Below are 21369 nucleotides of genomic sequence, written 5' to 3' on the forward strand. Positions count from 1 at the left end.
CCATTATAACAAAGTCCTCGGGACCGGCATTTTTCTCTCGTTATATCGAAATTAAGTTATAACCGAGCAAATAAACAATAAAAATACATAAAGTAGATAATGTTGCGACCTGAATTTTTACTTTTTTTGTAACCGGAATTTTGTTATAACCTTGTTCGTTATAACGGTAATGCACTGTATTATGGGCTCTTTTTTTTGACAAACGTGATTCCTCAATCTGGTTTTATTTTAATCTTCTACCACGTGCAAACATGCTAAATAGGTAGAGATCATGTTTTCAGGTTGTTCCACCTGCTCTCACCAGACCTAAGCCTTGCATCTCCTTCGAACTTTCTTGATGGTTGTAGCAATATACAAATTGTATGTGTGTCTCCTGGATTTACTATGAAAGACACATGACTTCATCAAGAAATTAACAATAGATAGATTATTGATGGTACCCTTCGTGGATGTTCTGTTCTCTTACTTGTGATGATGATGATTCCATATTCACCAAATTTTTTACATCTACTGCTCCTATGTGTGCACAGTTACAAAGTGCCTAATATATCATAACTGATATACATATTTACTTTGTTTCACAATGCAAATCGTGTCGACACAATTGTTACGCTGATTTATGCAGGCATGCCCATAGACTAGACAGAGGAAGAGTCTAGTCGACTGATTAATATGCACTTTTTTTTTAGATATATCTGTAAGGATTAGTGATCAGTTGATGTGGGCACAAGTAATGTAATTTATGCACTAGGTTTGATATTTTTGTGAACTTTGACCCCACTGGTGAATTCTCTTTCCCTCTTTACTTGTTTTTCAGTTGAAACAATGGAGCACAAGTTCCGACAGGAGCGTATCCTAGCCGATGACCTTCGAACCTCCCTGACCGTGGAGCGGCAGAAGCTGTCCCAGCTCGGCGCTGCACTCGCCAACGAGAAGAAGCTGGTCTCCGACCTCCGCGACGAGATCGCCGACCTTCAAGCGCTGCTTGACAGGGTCCACGTGCAGCGGGATGACTTCGAGCGAAGAGTCGTTGATGTGGCGTGAGTATTAAATTTCATCTGCCTTCATTTCAACTCCAGAACCAGGGGCCCAGTTTAGAGCCTTACAATCATATCAAGTTACTGTAAATTCTGATATGATCACAATAGTCTTGAAACAGCTAATCAGCTGTAAGCATCTTTAGTGTTCCTGTGTTGCATGCAATTATTACAACTTTCAAGGGTTGCAGGTACTATGGTAACCATGGAAGATGCTTGCAGCTGGCTAAGATGTTGACCGTTTGATACCATGGCAGCTGCACCTTTTTTAACGCAGCAATTGTCGTGAAGTGCTCTGTGAAACAGGGCCCCAGAATTGAGTGACTAGTCTCTGAACATAACTCTTTTATTTCCAGGGATATGGCCGAAATACATACTGACCATCACATACTGTGACCCCTTTGGTGACATCAGCTTTTCCTTTCATCCTGACTATTTTACTGATTAACACAACATTATGTAATTATTATGTCTGTGTGAGCCTCAAAATGAAATTTGACTTAATAACAAACAAAAAAGAATCAAACAAGGGCACTATCAGTATCAGAGCTGTGTGTGTTGCAAACCACTTAATTTGTTTGTGAGCACTTATAAATTTTCCCATTCATTTTATATCAATTTATGAATGTGATGCCATCATCAATTCCTCCCTGAAAATCGTGTGCTTCTTCACTCCACTCTCACGCCTAATCTGTCGATATATAAACCAATGATTGATTGATTGACATATTCCGCACCCCCTATTGTCCTGTCAATGCCAGCTACTCAGTATGTAATCGAATCGATACACCACGCCCTCGTTGCGAACCTTTCCTTCTGCAAAATTTTGTATATCAACCTGTGCGTGTGCAGTACAATCTGCTATGTTAGTGCTGAGTGACTTTATTTTCTTGTTGTTGTCTCTCTTTCTGTCTATGTCCTCTTTAATCAGGTGTCAGTTATATATGGGTTGCAAAGTTTTAATTGCAGGAATGAATTATGACTTGAAAATTCCGTTGAAAAAAAAATCATGCTAATGATCCAATCTTTGTTCCATTGTGAGCTGCAATTTTGACATGTTAATGTGTCTGTACAGCACTTTTTTTTTTTTCAGGTAAAGCTCAAGTTTTCCATCTTTTTCATTGGAAACAAAATAGAGAATGCATCCTTCATCTACAAATGAAAGAATTGTGGTCGCCAGTTTATACTTTCAAATATCTAATACCCCAAAGAAAGATATGAGGCAGTCCTGAGATCACTGTATGATTAGTCATTTCTCTCTGTGAATGAAAAAAAAAAATTCTAGTAATCTGGTTGCTCTTGCTGTTACACTGATTGAATTAGAAACATGTTACATGTATGTGCAAGGAAATTGTACATTGATATCAACATTTTCTAACCTATCTTGAGATGTCAATATGATGGACAAAACATCTTATTTCTTCGTAGCAACCGTCTCTTGTGCTTGTGAGTCTCTGTGACCAGCATTCTCTGCAATATGTTTCACATATAAAGCACAGAACTGCATCATACAATGTTTGTAGCTCTATCTGTCTTTGTGTTTGAGGCATCTGTGAAAATTACTTGACATTAACCGATCTTCTTCTATCTATCTATCCTCTTTCCGTCGTTTTCGTCGCCAACCCTTGGCTTCTTGTTTTGATAACACAGGAGCGTGGCCGAGAGTGCCTTGTAAGTTACCAGGGCAACCGCTAATGATATGTACAGTGCCTGATTACCATAGCAACCACCATCGCCCACCCCTTATAGCAGCTATATATCATCCTCTCCCTTCTAACCTTAACTCCCACTAATCATGAATATATACTCCCCAAGCTGTAACACTTAACACAATAGAAAGAGAAAAATGCTTCAGTCCAAGGGCTTCACACTTATGTACCATACAAAATACTAATGTGCACCTTGCCTCCGTTGTTATGCATGTATATCAATCAGCATGGAATTACTTATTGGTTCAAACTAATCCAACCCCCCAACCCCCCCCCCCCCCCCCCCATATAGCAAGAATCAAATCGAAAATATTTTATACTTACCAAGAAAAATACTCCAGTGCTTTAATGTTAATTTTTTTTTTTTTGAATGTCAGATTCATCGTACTTTACCTGTTGATTTTCAATAAGACTTGTAGTCTCTCATACATTTTAAACTCGAACTTTGGTTTTCAACTCGTCGCAAGGCTAAGCCACAAGCCTTTGAGTCTCAAATCACAGAAGTGGACAACATGGTTGACACAAAGTCTGTAAAGAGATACTAAGCAGCACAGAGAGATACATCCTTCAAAATTTACACAAACCGAGAAAAAATCTTTGATTTGATCAAGTAGCATTCCACGAGATATTGTCATGGCCAGTCACCCCATTCAAGGCTCGAATGAGACGAGAGAAGATGAAAGATTTATGTTGTCCTTGGACACATGGGTTGAATACATGAGTAGCAAGTATCTTTCTTTCTCAGAAACACTGAAATGTGCACTATCACTCATGTTGATACAATACATGCACGCATACATATAAAATGAATGTTAAGCAAATATATATATATTTTTTTTCAATTTCAATTTGTTTTCTCTTGTTTCCACCCATACATATCCACTATACACTGTGATGTGATACACAATATTTATAGCTAAAGAATATCACAAAGAAGGATGTTATTATTATAATTTTTTTTTTTTTTTGGGGGGGAGGGGAGGGCTAGCATGTCCTATGCCAAATTAAAGTACATATTCTATCTGACAAATCATTTAGAAAATGAAATATTTTTTCAGAGGAATAATTGCTTTGCGTTTATTTGTCCAATCATAAGAGAAGTACTCCCATGAAGTATATCAAATTGTTTGACTGTGTGCAATAATTTGAAACCAACCGAGTATTACAAGTTTCGTCCCTTTACATTCAGTCTCTACAATGTACATTTTTACTACATATTTTTACTTATATGGAAGCCAGATCCCTGCAAATCTCTATATATTTTGTCTTTCATGATCCTTTCTTTTTCATCTGCTTTGAAGAATTACTTCTTTTTTGGGGGAACAAAACATTTTTTAATTTTTGTTTGCACGTCTTCTCTTACATTCACGTCCACTGATGCCCTCAAATATTTTTGTTGCTACCACAGTCGGTTCTGCATGACTCAGTGATTTCTTTGATTGATTTTGGTAGGGTCAATGCCTGTGAGAATCTCAGTCACCTGTTTTCTGTTGGTAATGATATACACAAGTGATGATGTTTGCATTGATTCATGGTGTGTGCATGCTGTTGTGTATGTTTCTCTGATTATTGTAGTTTCATTTCTTAGAAAATATTTTAATTTCTTATCCACGAACAATGTTTGATTGTATTTTCCTTGTCTAAGGTAATATTGATGTAAATGTCAGGCTGTCACTGTGACAAAGTAAATGAATAATTTGTACCTCAGTGATGTAAAATAGCAGGAACTAAGCACCTTTGCTCCTTCCTATAACATGGCTGCCAACTAATTGAAGATTGTGGGTGGGTTCTCAGACATTCTCATACACAATTATGCCTAGTCTCATATCGAGACTTATGAAATGAAATTGATTATGTAGCATTTCCACAGAATAACTGAGGGGAGTTCCTGGTGTTGTTTATTCATATTATTGTAAATTGAAAGGATCTCAATTTCTGTTTCGATGTAGTATTTGGTGGAAATAGTATTTCTGCAAATTTGTAGTGATTTTGTAACTGTAAAGTTGTAGAACTTTAATGCTGTAGTGTGTCTGACTATTTTGTAATAGTCTTTGAAAGTTTTTGATTTGTTGAAGTTGAGTAGTTTTTCATTGTCAAAGTCCTGATTTCTTGAGGTTGAAAAGATTTTCTTTTGTTCTCAGTTACTAACAAATTCTTCTTTTGCATTATTTGATCGCACTAATCAATGCCTTGGTATACTCCATGCAATGAAAGATGTGGCAGGTACATGTACAATTTGTAGTTGTACAAGTGTACAGTTGTATTTCATCAAATATTTTAGTTTGTCAAATTCTTTTAACCATGCTGACAATTTTATTGTTCATGAATTGAATGATGGAAAAAATAGAACTTGAAAAAATGCATTAGACACTGCACTGAACTGACTCTGCATAACATGACGAAGCAGCATTGTTTTACGATGCAACTGTTTTCTGAATCATATTTGTTAGCATATTTATTCTAAAATAGATGCAAAAATGTTCCCACCATCCAATTATTATATTTACTGCGGCATTCTTACACACAGGGATACATCTCACAATGGTATACATCATTTTGATTCATATGTGTATGAAGCACCACAATAAGCTAGTGTAGTGCTGCTATAATGCAATTGCATTCATAATATCCAATGCAAGTATAGTTTTCTATAAGGAATACCCCTATGATTCAGCACTTTTGCAAATGATGGATAAATCCACTCTCCCATCCATCATCATTATGCACAATGGGGATAGAGAGAGAGAAAAGTGAGAAAAAGTAAAAGGAGAGATACATAAGAACCCAAAAGCAGTGAACATTTCTTGCTTGTAACCATTCTTGCTGATAATTATATTCACTCAGGGATAGAAGGGCTACATGATAATAACTTTTATGCAGAGCTGGAGATGACAAATGCCTTATCCATATTGTCATCAACATAAGCAGAGTACATGTATATATGTGGGATGTTGGTATATTAAAGAATGATGGTTGTTTTTTTATTGGAAACCTTTTGTAAGGATGTAAGCCTTTCTGAACAAGACCAACAAGAAGAATGGAAATAAAAAAGCAATAACCCAGGACATCATACTGTATGCATTCTTAGGGTAGGAGCTCTAAGCAAGAGCTTATACAGAATTAAACAAGATCAACTCGTAGATAATGCAATGATTTGTCGAGTTGATGTGACAGTGAAAGCTTCATGTTGTTGCTGTAACATCAGTGCTGATATAAAAATATTCAAACCTGTAAGACATACTGAGCACATGGGGAAATGATAATAATCATTTCAGAGAATATTTCAGACTCATTATTTTATCACTTATGGATTTGTGTCCTAATCCAAGGATACAGTAGAAATTCTGTAGAGATTACGAATGCTTAGAATCGAAAGAGAGTTAGTACCTGCCCCATAACCCCCCTCTCCAAATTTTGTTTTTGTAAGATCTTGCCTATGGTTGTGTTTAGTAGTAAAGTTTATCTCTACGACAGTGTACATATGGTACCCCCAGTTGTGCCCCTCTCCACTTCCAATGTTCCAGGATTCCCTCCAAGGTCCCACCAAGATGTATTTGATTTAATAGAATGTTTATATCTTTTGTTGTACTTGATGCCAACTGCAGAAATGACCCCTTCACACTTTAGATATCCAGACATCCCACTCACTTAGGTTCAGTTAAGATTTAATGTCTACTACTGTATTGTCCCCAAGCTCCCACCTTCCACTTCTCATGTAGGACCCTACATGTACAAGGATCATCCTTGGATGTGTTTGGATTTCAAAGTTAATGTTTAATGTTTAGTGTTATAGCATCCCCATCTCCTTGTTACCCACTTCGTCTGAATTTTGATCACTTGTAAAGATGTGTTCAGATGTGAAACTTAGTCTCCCATTTTGTTGACTCTGCAGAGCTGCCCTAGAGGCTGAGAAGGTGCGGTCCTCCTCCCTCACGGAATCGCTGGAGTCCGAGAAACGCAACGTGGCCAAGCTCCACGAGGCGCTGGCCCTAGAGGCTGAGCGGTCCTCGCAGGGCCGGGACCGGGACCAGAAACTGGCCAAGGTACAGTTGGGGCGTGTGATAGGAGTTGTGGATTTATACCACTCTACCGGTCTTTGGGCGTTGACGTTAACCCTTGCTTATAATAGGAGCTGGATGGCCCATTTCATAACCTTTAAGAAGAATTTGCAACATCGGTGAGGCCAGAGGTTACTGTAACTCTGCACATCAGCACTTTGGTCATGAAACATGATCAAATTAGTCTGCCATTTTCAGAAGATTGGTGTACATGTAGTTGCCATTTTGGTCTCTCCCATTGTGACCATCCCAAAGGCCACAGGAGTGCATGCACTTTGATGATGTAAACTTACAAAGTGTTTTAAACATCAAAACGAAAAAGGTGGGCTTATAGTATGCAAATGATGCACAGGTTTTAGTGCATCAGTAGGTCATCTGTTTTACGTCATCTGTTTTACCAAAGAGTGGACAAATTTTTGTTAGATAGCAGTTGTTGTAATCATATTTCTGATAAGTACAGACACTTGGCAAATTTGCTGGATGCAGTTCCGTAGATGCAATGATCATATGATATCAAACATGCCGCCAGTAAAAATTGATACATCACTCTTGACTAGTGCTCAGTGGGGTTGCAGAATTTCCTTGACCCATCCTATGACAAGCATTGAAGATTATGCTGCAGTCACACACGGCCGGGTCACAAAACGGATTTGATCCTGTGAAGATGAGCCGGATTAGTCCCGGAGTGGAGGGTAATTTATGCTACAGTCACACACGGCCGGATTTCGAACTGGGTCCATAAGGAATTAAACTGTATCGACCCATATTAATTCCTTATCAACCCGCTTTGACCCGTATCGACCCGTATCGAACCCATTTCGACCCATACCGACCCGGATGTAAACCTTGTCATCATCCGTTGCATTAAGGCAATGCTGTATACGGCAAGGGTCCATACGGTTTTACGCTGCGGGTTGCAGCGGGTCGATGCGAGTCACTGCAGTTCGAACCAGGTTAATTCAGATATCAATACGGAATTGAAATCTGTGAGAAAATTTTTAACATGACCAAAAATTTTTCACTGCTGTATCGTAGGGCTGTCCCTGGAATCCATCAGGAATTGACATGGGTTATGATGCGGGTCTCTACGGCTCGAACCGGGTCGATACGGTTTTTATTCCGTATGGACCCGGTTCGAAATCCGGCCGTGTGTGACTGTAGCATAAAACACTCTGGTATACAAGGATTTTTTACTTGTGCCCAATCGCCAGGAGCTAAGGAGAGAGCTGGAGGCAGAGAGGCGGAAATCGGCGGAGATCGGCAGGTCGCTAGAGGGCGCCAAACAGAGGGCGGAGAATCTGGGACGCGAGCTGGAGGCAGAGCGGATGCAGAGCGCCAACACCTCCAGCTCGGAGAAGATGAGGACGGTTGAACTCAAGAGGGCGCTGGACGTCGAAAAGACGCGATGTCAGGAGATGCACACAGCACTACAGGTAGCTTTGCCTATGATGTTCCCCACAGATTCACCCAATAAAATTTCTTTGGATTCTCTCCCTTGCCATATTCATTTGGTGATGTAAAGTTTGAAAGAGATTTTGTGAAGTCAGTGTTTAGAAATGAACTCCATTCACAGACAAGCATACAGCGAGTCCCACAATAAATGCTAATGGCACTCTAAATGAGTATAATTTGAAAATTACCGAATGATATTGTATATAATTATGTAATCGTAAACCAGCATTTATTTTATACAACTGGCTTAAATTTTATGCCATATGGTCCATTGACCACAGAGATATGAGCCTTCTTTCAGCATTCATCACAAAACCCCTCGATCCAAGTTTCGTTATTACGTTGAATAGAGTACGTGGTCCAATTACCTGTGGAATGTTGTTTCTCCTGCAACTTTGTCGGGGTTTTTGAATGAGGCTTTGCCTCACGTGGTCCATGTCAATGTTTTCTTGTGTTCGAACTGTTACTCTTCTCCCCGGTCTGTCCTTGTTAAGGTTTTTGCTTGTACCCGTTTCCCTGCATTGACTTCATTCAAACAGTTTACATTAACTTTTGGGTTGAGAGGTGAAGAATGTGTTATTAGTCATTGTCCTTTTTGATAGCACTGATCTTTTTATGTGCATGATATACTTGTGATATAGAGAGTGTACCGGTAATTGTTGTCATATCCTATCATAAGTGACATATGATTGCTGTCATAGTCTATCATTATATGGAATTTGATTGCTGTCATAATGGGTGAAATAAGTGTTGATCCAGAAAATGAGAAGCGTATTCCTGGTTTCCTTGCTCCCCAGCGCGAGCAGACGTTGAACGCCCAGCTTCATGAGAACCTGGAGCAAGAACGCCGCACGTTTGCCGAGGACTCCCTGCGGGACAAGTCGGCCGTCGCCGACCTCCAGAACCTGCTGGACGCGGAGCGGCGAAAGGCCGGAGAGCTCCACGCCGCCATCCAGGAGCTGGAGGGTCAGCGGGGTCGCCTGGAGGGGGCGCTGCACTCAGAGAGGTCGCAGGGTTCGGGCGCCGTGGAGCGGGAGAAGACCGTAACTAGAAAGCTGAAGGAGAGTGTGGAGAACCTCAATGTGAGTTTAGTTGGAGATAGAAGAGGGATGTGATTGTTGAATTCATCGGGTGAAGTCATTTGATGAGAGTTGGTGATGGGGGGAAGGGAAGGAAAAGCTGGAAGTAGATAATTGTGCCAGCAGGCATCGATATGTTACTACGATTCCATAAGTATTATGATTAAATGATGACAATTATTATTATGATTACTGTCATCATCATTATCACCATCACCATTGTTTTTATCAGGGAAAGCTGTGAGAAGCTAATTATGCCAGCAGGCATTGATATGTTATTACAATTCCATAAGTATTATAATTAAATGATGACAATTATTATTATGATTATTGTTGTCACCATCTCCATCATAATTGTTTTTATCATCATATAAATATCACCGTTAGAAGAAGTTTAGGAAGGAGACATGTATCATTTCAGTTCCATCATTTTTGTCTGCGCAGTCCCAGTGTCGAGATCTCAGCAACAAGCTGGCCGCGGAGCAGGAGGCGGCGTCCAAGGCCCAGGCCGAGTGTGATCGGCTCCGGGCAGCCCTGACCAGCCAGAAGGAGCGAGAACTGGACGAGGAGGCTCGCAGGGAGACGGAGAAAGAGGCGGAGAGGCAGCGGGCCAAGGAGTGGCAGAAGGAGAAGGAGAATGAGAAGCAGAGACAGGTACAGTTGTATGAGGCTTGTGGGTCTAATCCAGTCTAATCCAATATCCTATTCTATCTAATCCATTCCAATCCGATCTCTCCAAATCCAAGTACGTGGCATGTGGGTTTAATTTTTTGCTAATGCAATATCCTGGCCTATCCTATTCTATCCTATCCAATTCAATTATGTTCAATTTATTCAATACCATTTAATCCCAGACCAGACCAGTCCAAGCCAAATCCAATTCATTCCATTCCAATGCCCTCCATTCCAATGCCCAGTCCAATCCAATCCAATCCAATCCAATCCAATCCAGTCCATTCCGATTCCTAATCGATTCCAATCCATTCCAGTCCATTCTAGTCCAATCCAATCTAACCCAAGCCAATCCCACAATCCAATCCAATTCATTTTCAATCCCGTCCATTCCATTTCAGTTTATTCCAAGCTACTATCCAATCCATCTCTATTCCCCATGGCCATCAAGTTCATTTTGGTCATGCATATTATGCAGCAAGAAAGAAATTGCCTTTTTTGTTGATGGTACAGCTTTTTATCGTACAAGGGAGATTATTGATCACAGCACAGAGGTGCCATCAAGACGGAAATACAATTCCTCACTCAACAAAGACTTCATGGTTTAAAGGCATGTGCTCTCTCCTTCCATTTAAATGGTAACTAACATTAAAGTTATTTAGATAGAGATAAGACACTTGTTGTTTTTTGATACTTCTTACCATGGCCATTTAAAAGGTGTAAAGTGTAAAATTTTTCAAATTCATGAAATTCTTCCGTCGAGATGTTTTTATTGCAACTGATTGACAAATTGCCCTACATCAACGTAAATATATTTACGTTGATGTAGGGCAATTTGTCAATCAGTTGCAGTGTAAAATTTACCATCGTTAGTGACAGCACAAAGTTTTTGCAGAGATGTGACAAATAGCGTTACGGTAGTTATTGGAGAAGTCCTTCTGTGCTTCTGTCCATGAAAGTAGCATTATTACGTAGGGTAACCTGCATTGTGAAATGTCATGCACATTCAAAGAGTAATGCGCCTTTGCTCTCTTGCGTCCCATCAGCGAGACCGCACGCTGGAACGCCAGCTGGACAGACAGAAGATGGACGCCCTGGAGGACGAGCTGACCGAGAGTCAGCGGACGGTCAAGCAGCTGAGGCGAGAAATCTCCAGACTGAAGGATTCTCAACAGACGACGACCGAAACTCACATTCACAGATCAGTGGAGGTGGTGAGTGCAGAGTGTTTAGCTCTCTCTCTCACATTTTTTTTCTTACTCTCTCTTGTAAATTGAGTCATTGTCTTTGGCTGCAGTGCTGGTGATATCAAAAGTAATGATAATTTGCATTAACCCTAACTTACCTGGGGGGGGGGGGGGGCCCATAATGCCCCCCCCCTTGACACTTCGCGCGACATCTCCGCAACGCAAGAACGCATCCACATGGCGATTCATGACAATTTACCTTGAAGCCTTGCGCAACTTCTAAGACCAAATTTGCGACGTCCGGGTACGCGGTTTCGAAGTTACGCAACATTATGTAAGTGCATGTCAGACTGAAAATTGCTCAAAAACGTGATTTTGTGAACAAAACCAATGCAAATCAGGTTTCTATCTGAAATTCGTAATTGTATCAATATTTTTACTTTTAGTGATTAAAAGCAATCAATTTTATGTTTCTTATGATTGAAATAGTGTTGCCAATGATTCCCAATGAAAAAAACAAAAAACAAAAAGTAAAAAAACAAAGAAATACATAAGAAATTATAAAAACAATAAAATACATAAGAAATTAAAATTGATACCAATTTTTTTTTACCTAAATTAAATCAGAATTCACCAAAGAGTCCTCAAGCAAATAATTTTGAAGTTTGGGGGCTTTATTTAATGATTTCCAGCCAAATTCTAATTTTATGCATAAATTAACATAATTAATTCATATAAAATAAAATAAAGAGATTTATTGAAATTTAACAACACAGCCCTACAGATTGCGTCATGAGTGACGTGTGTGCCAATTTTTGTAACGAACGCGCGAATCACGGCTGAGATCATAAGGGGGGGGGCCAACATGCCCCCCCCCCCCCCCCCGGATTTTAAGCTGACAAAATAGCCCAGGCAAGTTAGGGTTAATATAGCATATTATAATCTACAAGATTCTCTATGCAATAAATATATATCACATATCTTGTATATATATAAACAGAATCTGGAACAAATTCTTTTCTCTGATGGCCTGTTTGGACAACTACATGTAAACTCTCTGAATTTGAATTTATGGTGGCCTGAAAAATGAACGTAGTTGCCCGAAATTGCAGGAAATGTAAAATTTCATTTTGATTTTTTTTATTCGGGCCACCAAAAGAAAAGCTTATTGGAAATCTGGTGGCCTGATGTCAATTTTTAGTGGCCAAAAAAAGAAGAAGAAAAGATTGAAATCATTTATTGTGAAGTGTTAGAGACACTGTCCACGGAGCAAATAGTACAGGAATGATTTTTCTGTCAATGTGCTCTGTTGAAGTTCCTTTATAACATGGTAAATCATATTGAAATCTCTTTTGAATCCTTTGTGTGCAGGAATCGAGCAGTGAATCAAAGGGATCGTACAGGAGAAGAGAGGGCACCCCAACGAACTCAGAGCGGGCGAGTCTGGACCTTTACAAGGGCCAACTGGAGTCTGTGAGACAAAGACTACAGCTCATGGCGGTCAAACAACAGGAGGAACTGGCCAGAATTGAGAGGTGGGTTTGGATATTTTGTGGTCTTCTGTTATATTTAAGAAGTTTACATCTCACTCTGTGATTCACCTGTAAAAAAATTCACTTAGCCTTCAATTTTTTAAGATGATGTACCAGCAAGACCAATTTACTATGCATTAATTTCTTTTCCTTTTTTTTTTTTTTTTTGGTGGTAAGGAATATTCTTGAAAAATAATATTTTCGTTGGGATAAATTTTTTACCAGTATTTTTCCAGAATGATGACCAGTGTTACTGAAAAAGACTTGATTTCAATTTGTCTTCCCATAAGATGTACTTCTTATCATGTTACAGTATATTACCTCTTTACCAGGTATTACCCAGTGGGAATGCCTGGCAAATTATGGAGTGAGCATGTTTTCATTGTATAGTCTTGTGTATTCATCTTCATATCCAGGGCCACAGTTGGAGTGGACAGTGTTCCACTGACCACAGTGCAAGACCTGCGATCAGCCGAGGGCGGTCTTACAGAGTTGATTACAGAATTGAAACAAATTCATGCTGCATTAACTCTCTTGTCAGAGGTAAACATTTGCTATGTAAACTTGTTTAAAAAACTGCATGTATGTAGGACTTCTCATATCATCCATTATCAGTTGTTGCAGTTACTTGTGTAGTTTTTTTTTTTTTGCATATGGATCTAATTTTGCGTAAGCATTCTAATGAAGTGGGAAGCATTTCAAGTCAGCCACTGTTCATTGACAGGGATTCAGTTTTTACAGTGTTCTGTCTCAATTGAAGGCTACAGAGATGGTGCTCAATGAATGTGAGCTCTGAACGGCAGGGTTTTCAGTCTAGAGGTTTCTGCACCCGTCCATCTATTTGAAGTTGTTAAAAACAATTGCAAAAGTATTTTTTAGACTGTGTGCATTTCTTTGGGACATAAACCCATCATTTCTTTACATCTGGTGATTCAGTTGTTGGCAGAAAGGGGGAGAATTGGTTGTCATACATTTCATGAAATTTCTCGAGTTTTCTGCATAGGAAATGATTTATGTTATGAACTAACTACAAGTATCAAGTTTTGTGAGCTTTAGAATGCAATGGCCTGAATTCATCATCCTATTTTTTCATCGATTCCATTCAGTCACAACCACCGCTGGTCACACTGACAGCATCTCGCATCAACGAGAAGCTCCTGCAGCAGAACGCCGAGATGAGCCTGTACGTGTCGCAGCTGAGCTCGGAGAAGTCAGAGCTCAGGGGGGCGCTGTCCAGGCTGGAGGAAGAAATCTGGCAATACAGGCAGCGGGAAGTTCAACGACATCAGGTTGGTTGCTTCCGCAGAACCACAAAACTTGCAAAATGTACATATAGTGCCGTTAGGTTTCGTTGAAATAACCCTTGATACATAGTTTACCCAATGACTTTTCAGCGAGTGTTAATGTGCAAATATTGATGTATGAGATTTACAAGTGTACTTGGAGACTTAAAAAAAAAAAGAAAAATAGACAGTCTACAAAATTTGACTCCAGTGAAAGATTTCTGAGCAAGCAACCAAGACAAACTGAGATCCTGCAGGATCACCTTGAAGAATCAGAAAAGTAGCTGTAGCTGTATCACCTTCACCAGCATGTCTGGTTTCACTCAAATTTTGTGAGCATCTAGTTTGTTTATTTCTTTCAGTGATTTATTTCTAATCAAAAGTTATAACACTGAAAGTTGAAAATCGGGTTGCTTTTTTGGGAGAAGAAAAGATGCAAATATTTCCTGAAATCTAAGAAAAGTTGAATCTTTTTTTTGATTTGATGGAAGAAGGTAAATTTTGGTTTGAAAAGTGGAAAGCTGAATTACTGGTGTATTGTATATAACTCTCATGTACCTATGTCTTCTCTCCCGCCATCCATCCATCCATCCATCCCTCCATCCATCCCCAGTCACCACGGACCATCCCAGGCGACCAGGACACCGAGGCTGCCCTGGGCCGGGAGAGGGCCGCCTGGGCCCAGGAGCGGCTGGCCACCCAGAACTCCCTGCTGGAGGCGGAGCGCCAGATCGCCCAGCTCAAGCTGGACCTGGAGCGAGGCGCCGTCCGCAGGGAGACCACGGTCAACGGCGAGACGATAGAGCAGCAGCAGCAGCAGAAGGTCAGTAGTGCTGATTTGAATTTGAAGGGATTTCAGACTTTCTGCAGGGCTACACACTTACCCATTTATTTCTACTGGTCCAACCTGTCTGTCGGACCAGTGGGTACCCAATTTTTCCATTTTTAGTGGTCCATTCCTAAAAGAGTGACTGGTCCAACAAAGATTTTTACTGGTCTGGACTGTTGAACCAGTGCCAGGGTGCAGCATTGCTTTAGTACTTGTTGGTAATCATGTTTCTGAAAGCTGTTTGTAAACATGTTGAGATTCACAGAGTGTCTAGCCTGTGAAGCAAGTCTTATCAGCAACCATCAGCTGCAAGCAGTTCTTCTATACCACAGCTTTGTCACAAGCTCTATGGCCAGTTGATCAAGTACTGTAAAAACTGTAATTTTTTTGTACCGAAATTTTCACAAATGAGGAGGTCACAGACATTTTTGGGAGATGTCGTTTTCGCGATTTGGCACAGAGGCTATGATGAGTGCACTTAATGCCTGTCCCTTTGCAATATTTTCGTGTGTATTGTTAAATTTGCAATGTAGCAATGATTTGCGAAATTTGTGAAAATAAAACCCTTGTAAAAAATGAACTCTTTCAGTTATCAGTGCTCGATATGCCAACATGCAAGAGGACACTTATTTGTATGCATGAGAGGTCAAACTGTTGGACAGCACACTTGCATCCAGAATTGAGAAAAATCATCATTTCTGAAGTACCTCCTGATCATGTTTGACCAAACACAATTTCAGAAACGGGAGCCAAATCTGAATTATTGTTTTTGATGCATCCTTATGCACAAACACTCTCTTCAAGTGCTTGGATTATTTGTGCTATCTTCTTAGATTCAACGGCTCTACGGCAAGTACCTGAGGGCCGAGAGTTTCCGCAAGGCGCTGGTTTACCAGAAGAAGTACCTGCTGCTCCTCCTTGGTGGCTTCCAGGACTGTGAGCAGGCCACCCTGTCCCTCATCGCCAAGATGGGTGCCTACCCCTCCCCAGAGGACCTTAGGGACCACCCGTCCCGCCACAACAAAGCCTTCACCAGATTCAGGAGTGCTGCCAGGGTCGTCGTGGCGATATCAAGGTGAGGATAGGATGGCATAGACAGATGAATTGATGATGATGATGATGATGATAACTTAGATAAGCTCTCATCCCAGTACACGCAGAAGTTCAACGACCTCGTCGATGGCCATGGACTCCGCCAGTTGGTGACTACACCTACACATGATCATGGCCATATTCTCGACGTCATCTCGATACGGCAATCTGACAGACTGCTATTTTCCAACACACGAGTTATTCCCGGCATCTCCGACCATTCCGCCGTAACCTGCTTGTTTCGTTTTAACAAGCCAGAGAGGAATGATGCTACGTTCTCATCTCGCAACATAAAAGGCATCAACAGGACTGATTTCGCCAACGACGTGTCTGACAGTAACATTTCGTCCTTGTCAACAGCCGACGTTGATGATGCTGTGAACCGCTACAATTCAGAACTTAGCAGGTTACTGGACATTCACGCACCAGCCAAGACTCGGAAAGTGAAGTCTCATCAGTACAGTCCCTGGTATGACTCTGGTATCTCTGAAGCAAAGAAAGAGCGGCGGCGACTTGAGAGGAGATGGCGCAACAATGGAAAGCTGCAGACAGACAGAAAGTTGTTCTGTGATCAGAGAGACCGAGTAAACTACCTTGTGTCCAGAGCCAAACGCATCTATCACACCAGACTCATCGAAACCTGCGGAGATGATCATAAGAAGCTTTTCAACGTCGCCAATCGACTTTTGAACCGCAAACAGTCATCTCCATTGCCTAAACATATCGATGGCTGTGCCATGGCTGAAACTTTTAGTCAGTTTTTTCATTCGAAAGTTGAAAAAATCCGAGATAATTTCAATTGTAATGTTGTACTATCTGAATCTGAACCTGTTACCTCTTCCACACTGGAAACCTTCCAACATACAACTACTGATGAAATACTTCTCCTTCTTCGTAAATTGCCTCCTAAATCCTGTCCATTGGATCCGGTTCCAACCATTCTCTTAAAGGACTGCGCACCCACGTTTGCCCCGATTATTTCTCAAATTGTTAACCTCAGTATCGAGCAAGCTACCGTACCCTTATCTTTAAAGAAAGCTCTGATCCGTCCTTTGCTGAAAAAACCTTCATTGGATAAGGAATCATTGACAAGTTATCGTCCTGTATGCAATCTTTCATTTTTGTTCAAGATTTTAGAGAGAGTTGTGTTCTCGAGACTCTCAGACTATATGCTGGAACATGGTCTATTCGATCCTTTACAGTCGGCTTATTGCCCTCACCATAGTGTGGAGACCCTTTTGATAAATGTTTCTAGTTATATTTTAAGGGAAATGGATTCCGGATCCGTCACAGCAATGGTTTTGTTGGATCTGTCTTCGGCCTTCGACACTGTAGATCACAGAATTCTTGTCAATACACTTAGAAGTTTGGGTATCCAGGGACAAGCTCTCGAATGGTTTAAATCATACCTATCACACCATTCACAGTCTGTTCTTTTGAATGGTGTCACATCGTCTTCAAAGCCATTAGGCTGTGGTGTACCTCAAGGCTCTGTTGGCGGGCCCACCCTTTTTTCTATCTATTTGATCGGTCTGCGAAAAATATTTCAAAGGCATTCTGTTCGGTATCATCTATATGCAGACGACATACAAGTTTTTGTATCTTTTCCACCACATCAAATCCAAGCATCTCATGCACTGCGCTGTCTAGAAAATTGCATCATTGATATTGATGCTTGGATGAGGTCTAACTCATTGTTTCTAAACCACAGCAAGTGTGAATTTATCCTTTTTGGTTCTAAATCTCACTTGAATAAGTTGGATATTAATTGTATTTCGATTGTAGGTAATGATATTCCTCTGTCAGAGTCATGTCGCAATCTGGGTGTTATGTTTGACTCTCACATGGCTATGTCCGATCAAATCACCAACATTTCTAAATCAGTCCGTTATCAATTGCGCAATATTGGTTTTATTCGCAAGTATTTGACTCGCTCTGCCACGGAAAAACTTGTTCATGCACTTATTTCTTCACGCCTTGATTTCGGTAATGGTTTGTTTTTCAATCTACCAAACTCGCAAATTGCCCAATTACAAAAGCTACAAAATGCCGCTGCACGTATTGTTTCTTTGTCAAGTAAACGCAGTCATATCACACCTATCCTGAAGAGTCTTCATTGGTTGCCTGTACAGGAGCGTATTCGGTTTAAGATACTTCTTTTGGTTTATCATGTTATTGAGGGAACAGCTCCTGATTACAATGTTTGTTTGTTTCGTCAATACCAACCTTCACGAACTCTTCGATCCTCAACTTCAGGTCTCTTACATATTCCGTTTTCTAGGAAATCTTGGGGGGAACGAGCTTTCGCTCACGCTGGACCAACACTGTGGAATTCACTTCCTCGTGAGCTGAAAGACTCGAGCTCTATAACATCTTTCAGGAGTAATTTAAAATCCTATCTGTTTAGCAGTGCATTTTGAAGACCAGTGTCTTTTGAAGACAGACTTTCATGTCTTTTTTTTTTTTTCTGCTTCTTCATCCTTCTTCTATTACTGTGATGTACTTGTATTTTCAATCTGTTTGCTTTGATGTACAATTGTAAAGCGCCTTGAGCATTTAATCAAAGTGGAGAACGGCGCTATAGAAATTGTATGTATTATTATATTATTATTATTATGATGATGATGAAGACAGTGATAAGGGTGGTGATGATGGTGATGATGGTGATGATGGTGATGATGGTGATGATGGTGATGGTGATGATGGTGGTGATGGTGGTGATGGTGGTGATGATGGTGATGATGATGATGGTGGTGGTGGTGATGGTGGTGACGATAATAATGATGATAATAGCAAACAATTCCGATAATGATAAGTTTCTGAAGTGCTTGAAAAGGTGTTTGCATAGATGCTGACACAGACCACTAAGAAAGAAGAATTACATAAATTATATAAAAGAACATACAAAACAAAGATATGAAATGGTATGGATAACACACGTAGAAACATAGACAGAAATCGATACATTGTAACATGTATAAGTAGATAGATATTTTAGAGAGAGAGAGAGACTGCGAAAAGGAGAGATTATTCTAAGAGTTGTTATTCATCTCTTTCGAAATCCCTAAATATGGTTGTATTTTCACGTTATCATGACAATGCTGATATAAAAAGGGCAGATGGGTTTTGAATGATGGCTAAATATTACATAATTGTGTTTGAGAAGGGGTCTGCTAATGGTGCTATTGCTGTGTGTTTTCCTTGTCATTGTAGATTAAAGTTTCTTGTGAAGAAGTGGAGAAGAGCGACCAAAGCTGGATCGAGGGAAATCATTGGTGGCGCTGGATCCTCCCAAGGCCACTCGCAGCCCCACCCGAACCCCAACCTGTCGCCGAATCCATCCCCAACCACGTATTCTGCAGGGGCATCACCGGGATCAGCGGGGAGGCCCTCCCCCACAGCCCTCCCCCATCGCTACACCTCCCCTCTACGCGCCACGCCCAGGGCAGGGGATTCCCCGCCAGTGAGAGACCGGATGGCGTATGGGATGATGAACGGCATGGTCGCTGGCAGTGCAGCTGGTAGTCGGGGAACTGGCAGGTCACCAGTATCACATAGGTAAATATTTAAACCAACCCTCTCTTGAATGTCTTGCTTTTTTAAGTCGTGATATCTTGACTGCTGGCGCCAAAAGCAATGTGTCGGATGAGTGGAAATAGTCATAATTTCAAATTGATATGAATCATAAGTCTATTTTCTCAGACCTTAATGAGTTCTATGAATAAATAGGATGGTTCCATCACCTACTATCAGTTATATAAACTGCTCAGAGGTAATTTTATGATTATAATTATAGCCACTGAGAAGCTACAAGGATGAAATGTGACCAGTTTAAGAAATGTTGGGATATATAAACAACTGAATGTTTTTGTGGAACATCTGTAGCAAGGATGTGAATTTCATTGTTTTGTTTGGATAAACAAATTATGTGTTATTGTTGATACAGGATGTAGGCATTTACAAAGGCAAACAAATGATTTATTGCATAGAGAGTCTGTCATGAATGTATGTGTAGAATTTCATTCATGTAAGCTGTCAAAATGTCACCTGCTAGGTAAATTTCAGTGTTAAGTGGTCAGCTAGACACATTTCAGTCAGTCAAAAATATATTTCTACGTGGGACCTTGATATAAGAAACTGCTTTGGAACACTAAAATTTCCTCATTATATGAAGAATCTACTTATATCAGGATAATGGTGCTACATGAATGCTGTTCATTGTGGTCATCATCATCATGAAGGCAAAAGAATATGAAAGTAATGAGACCTGCAAAATTGCCTTGTCATACTCACTGTAGCGGAACTCATTATAATAAGGTTTTATAATACATGCGTGTTAAACACACTTTCAAGTTGTACCAGTGAAGAAACAGAGGCTTATGAAATTGTTCATGGAGAATATATTGCTGCTCAACTTTAATGTTTTTCCTCATCCCACCTCCCCTTCAGACACGGTGCCTCACCCTTCCCAGATGCCTTGTCGGGCAGCGCACGAAGAGACGTTTATGGAGACAGACTGGGCGCCAGCGCATCCGTGGATGCGGCTCTCAACGAATCGGACGGGTCGTACTACATCAGGAAGATAGAATCGCTCCAGGAGAGATTAGGAGCGATGGCTGGACGGAAAGCAACCCTAGGTAAAGATGAGAGAGAGAGAGATGATAGGGTAGAGAGAGAGAGAGAAATAGGTAAGGAGAGATACTGTAAAAGTAGATATTTTCGCTTGAGTAATTTTTCACGCTCGACAGTGTAAGATGAATTTCACATTTTTAAAATTCTGCTGAATTAAGACATTCATTTGTGAAACGTGACGTGCAAAAATATTTGTGTTTTTTAAATTTTTGCGCTGGTTTTTAGTCGGGCAAAATGCATGATAATTTCACACTGTGAACATTTCCACTTTTACAGTAGGTGGAGATACAGATAGAGATTGAGAGATAGGTAGATATAAGGAGAGAGAGAGAGAGAGATTTATTGATGGAAAGGTAGATGGGTGTGAGGAGAGATATATGTGGAGACAGATAGACTTTAGGGACAGAGATATATAGATACAAGTATGTAGAGAGATGAATAGGTGTGGCTTTTGTGATAGTCATAATTTTGAAGGTAGAGGGGAAAAAGAAAAAGTGGGTGTGATTAGCAGCAAACCTAGGCTCGTTCAAGGACAAGTCCGCCTTCATGAACTACATGTGGATTGAGTGAATGCAGCAATATTAGAACACATCAGTAAAAATTCTGGGAAAATCAGACGACCCATTCAGTAGTTATGAATTTTCAAAGTATCTGCAGTCACTGCTGGATTAGAAGACTACGAGACATTGTATGATGCCACATGCGTAGAATTTCACAAAATATAACTTTTGAAAAAAGTGCAAATTTCCTTGACTTGTCGCTGACAAATGTTAGGGGTAATATTATTCCCCCTGTCTTCTGAAAGAG

At 40.4% G+C, this 21369-nt stretch overlaps 1 protein-coding gene across 1 annotated transcript in view; it reads left to right on the top strand.

Moving 5' to 3' along the window:
• Positions 1-21369, top strand: part of LOC139712458 (uncharacterized) — a 150034-nt gene that overhangs the window by 125677 nt on the left and 2988 nt on the right. The window contains 14 exon segments of the mRNA XM_071624275.1: positions 818-1040; positions 2688-2708; positions 6639-6789; positions 8016-8237; positions 9054-9338; positions 9780-9989; positions 11054-11221; positions 12566-12729; positions 13143-13269; positions 13833-14015; positions 14623-14832; positions 15672-15913; positions 19144-19488; positions 20380-20567. Of these exon segments, the coding sequence (XP_071480376.1) occupies positions 818-1040; positions 2688-2708; positions 6639-6789; positions 8016-8237; positions 9054-9338; positions 9780-9989; positions 11054-11221; positions 12566-12729; positions 13143-13269; positions 13833-14015; positions 14623-14832; positions 15672-15913; positions 19144-19488; positions 20380-20567 (2739 nt within the window).

This window comes from Diadema antillarum, unplaced genomic scaffold (assembly GCF_040938485.1).
Source record: "Diadema antillarum isolate AM-2024a unplaced genomic scaffold, OU_Dant_1.0 seq00001808_RagTag, whole genome shotgun sequence".
NCBI lineage: Eukaryota > Metazoa > Echinodermata > Echinoidea > Diadematoida > Diadematidae > Diadema > Diadema antillarum.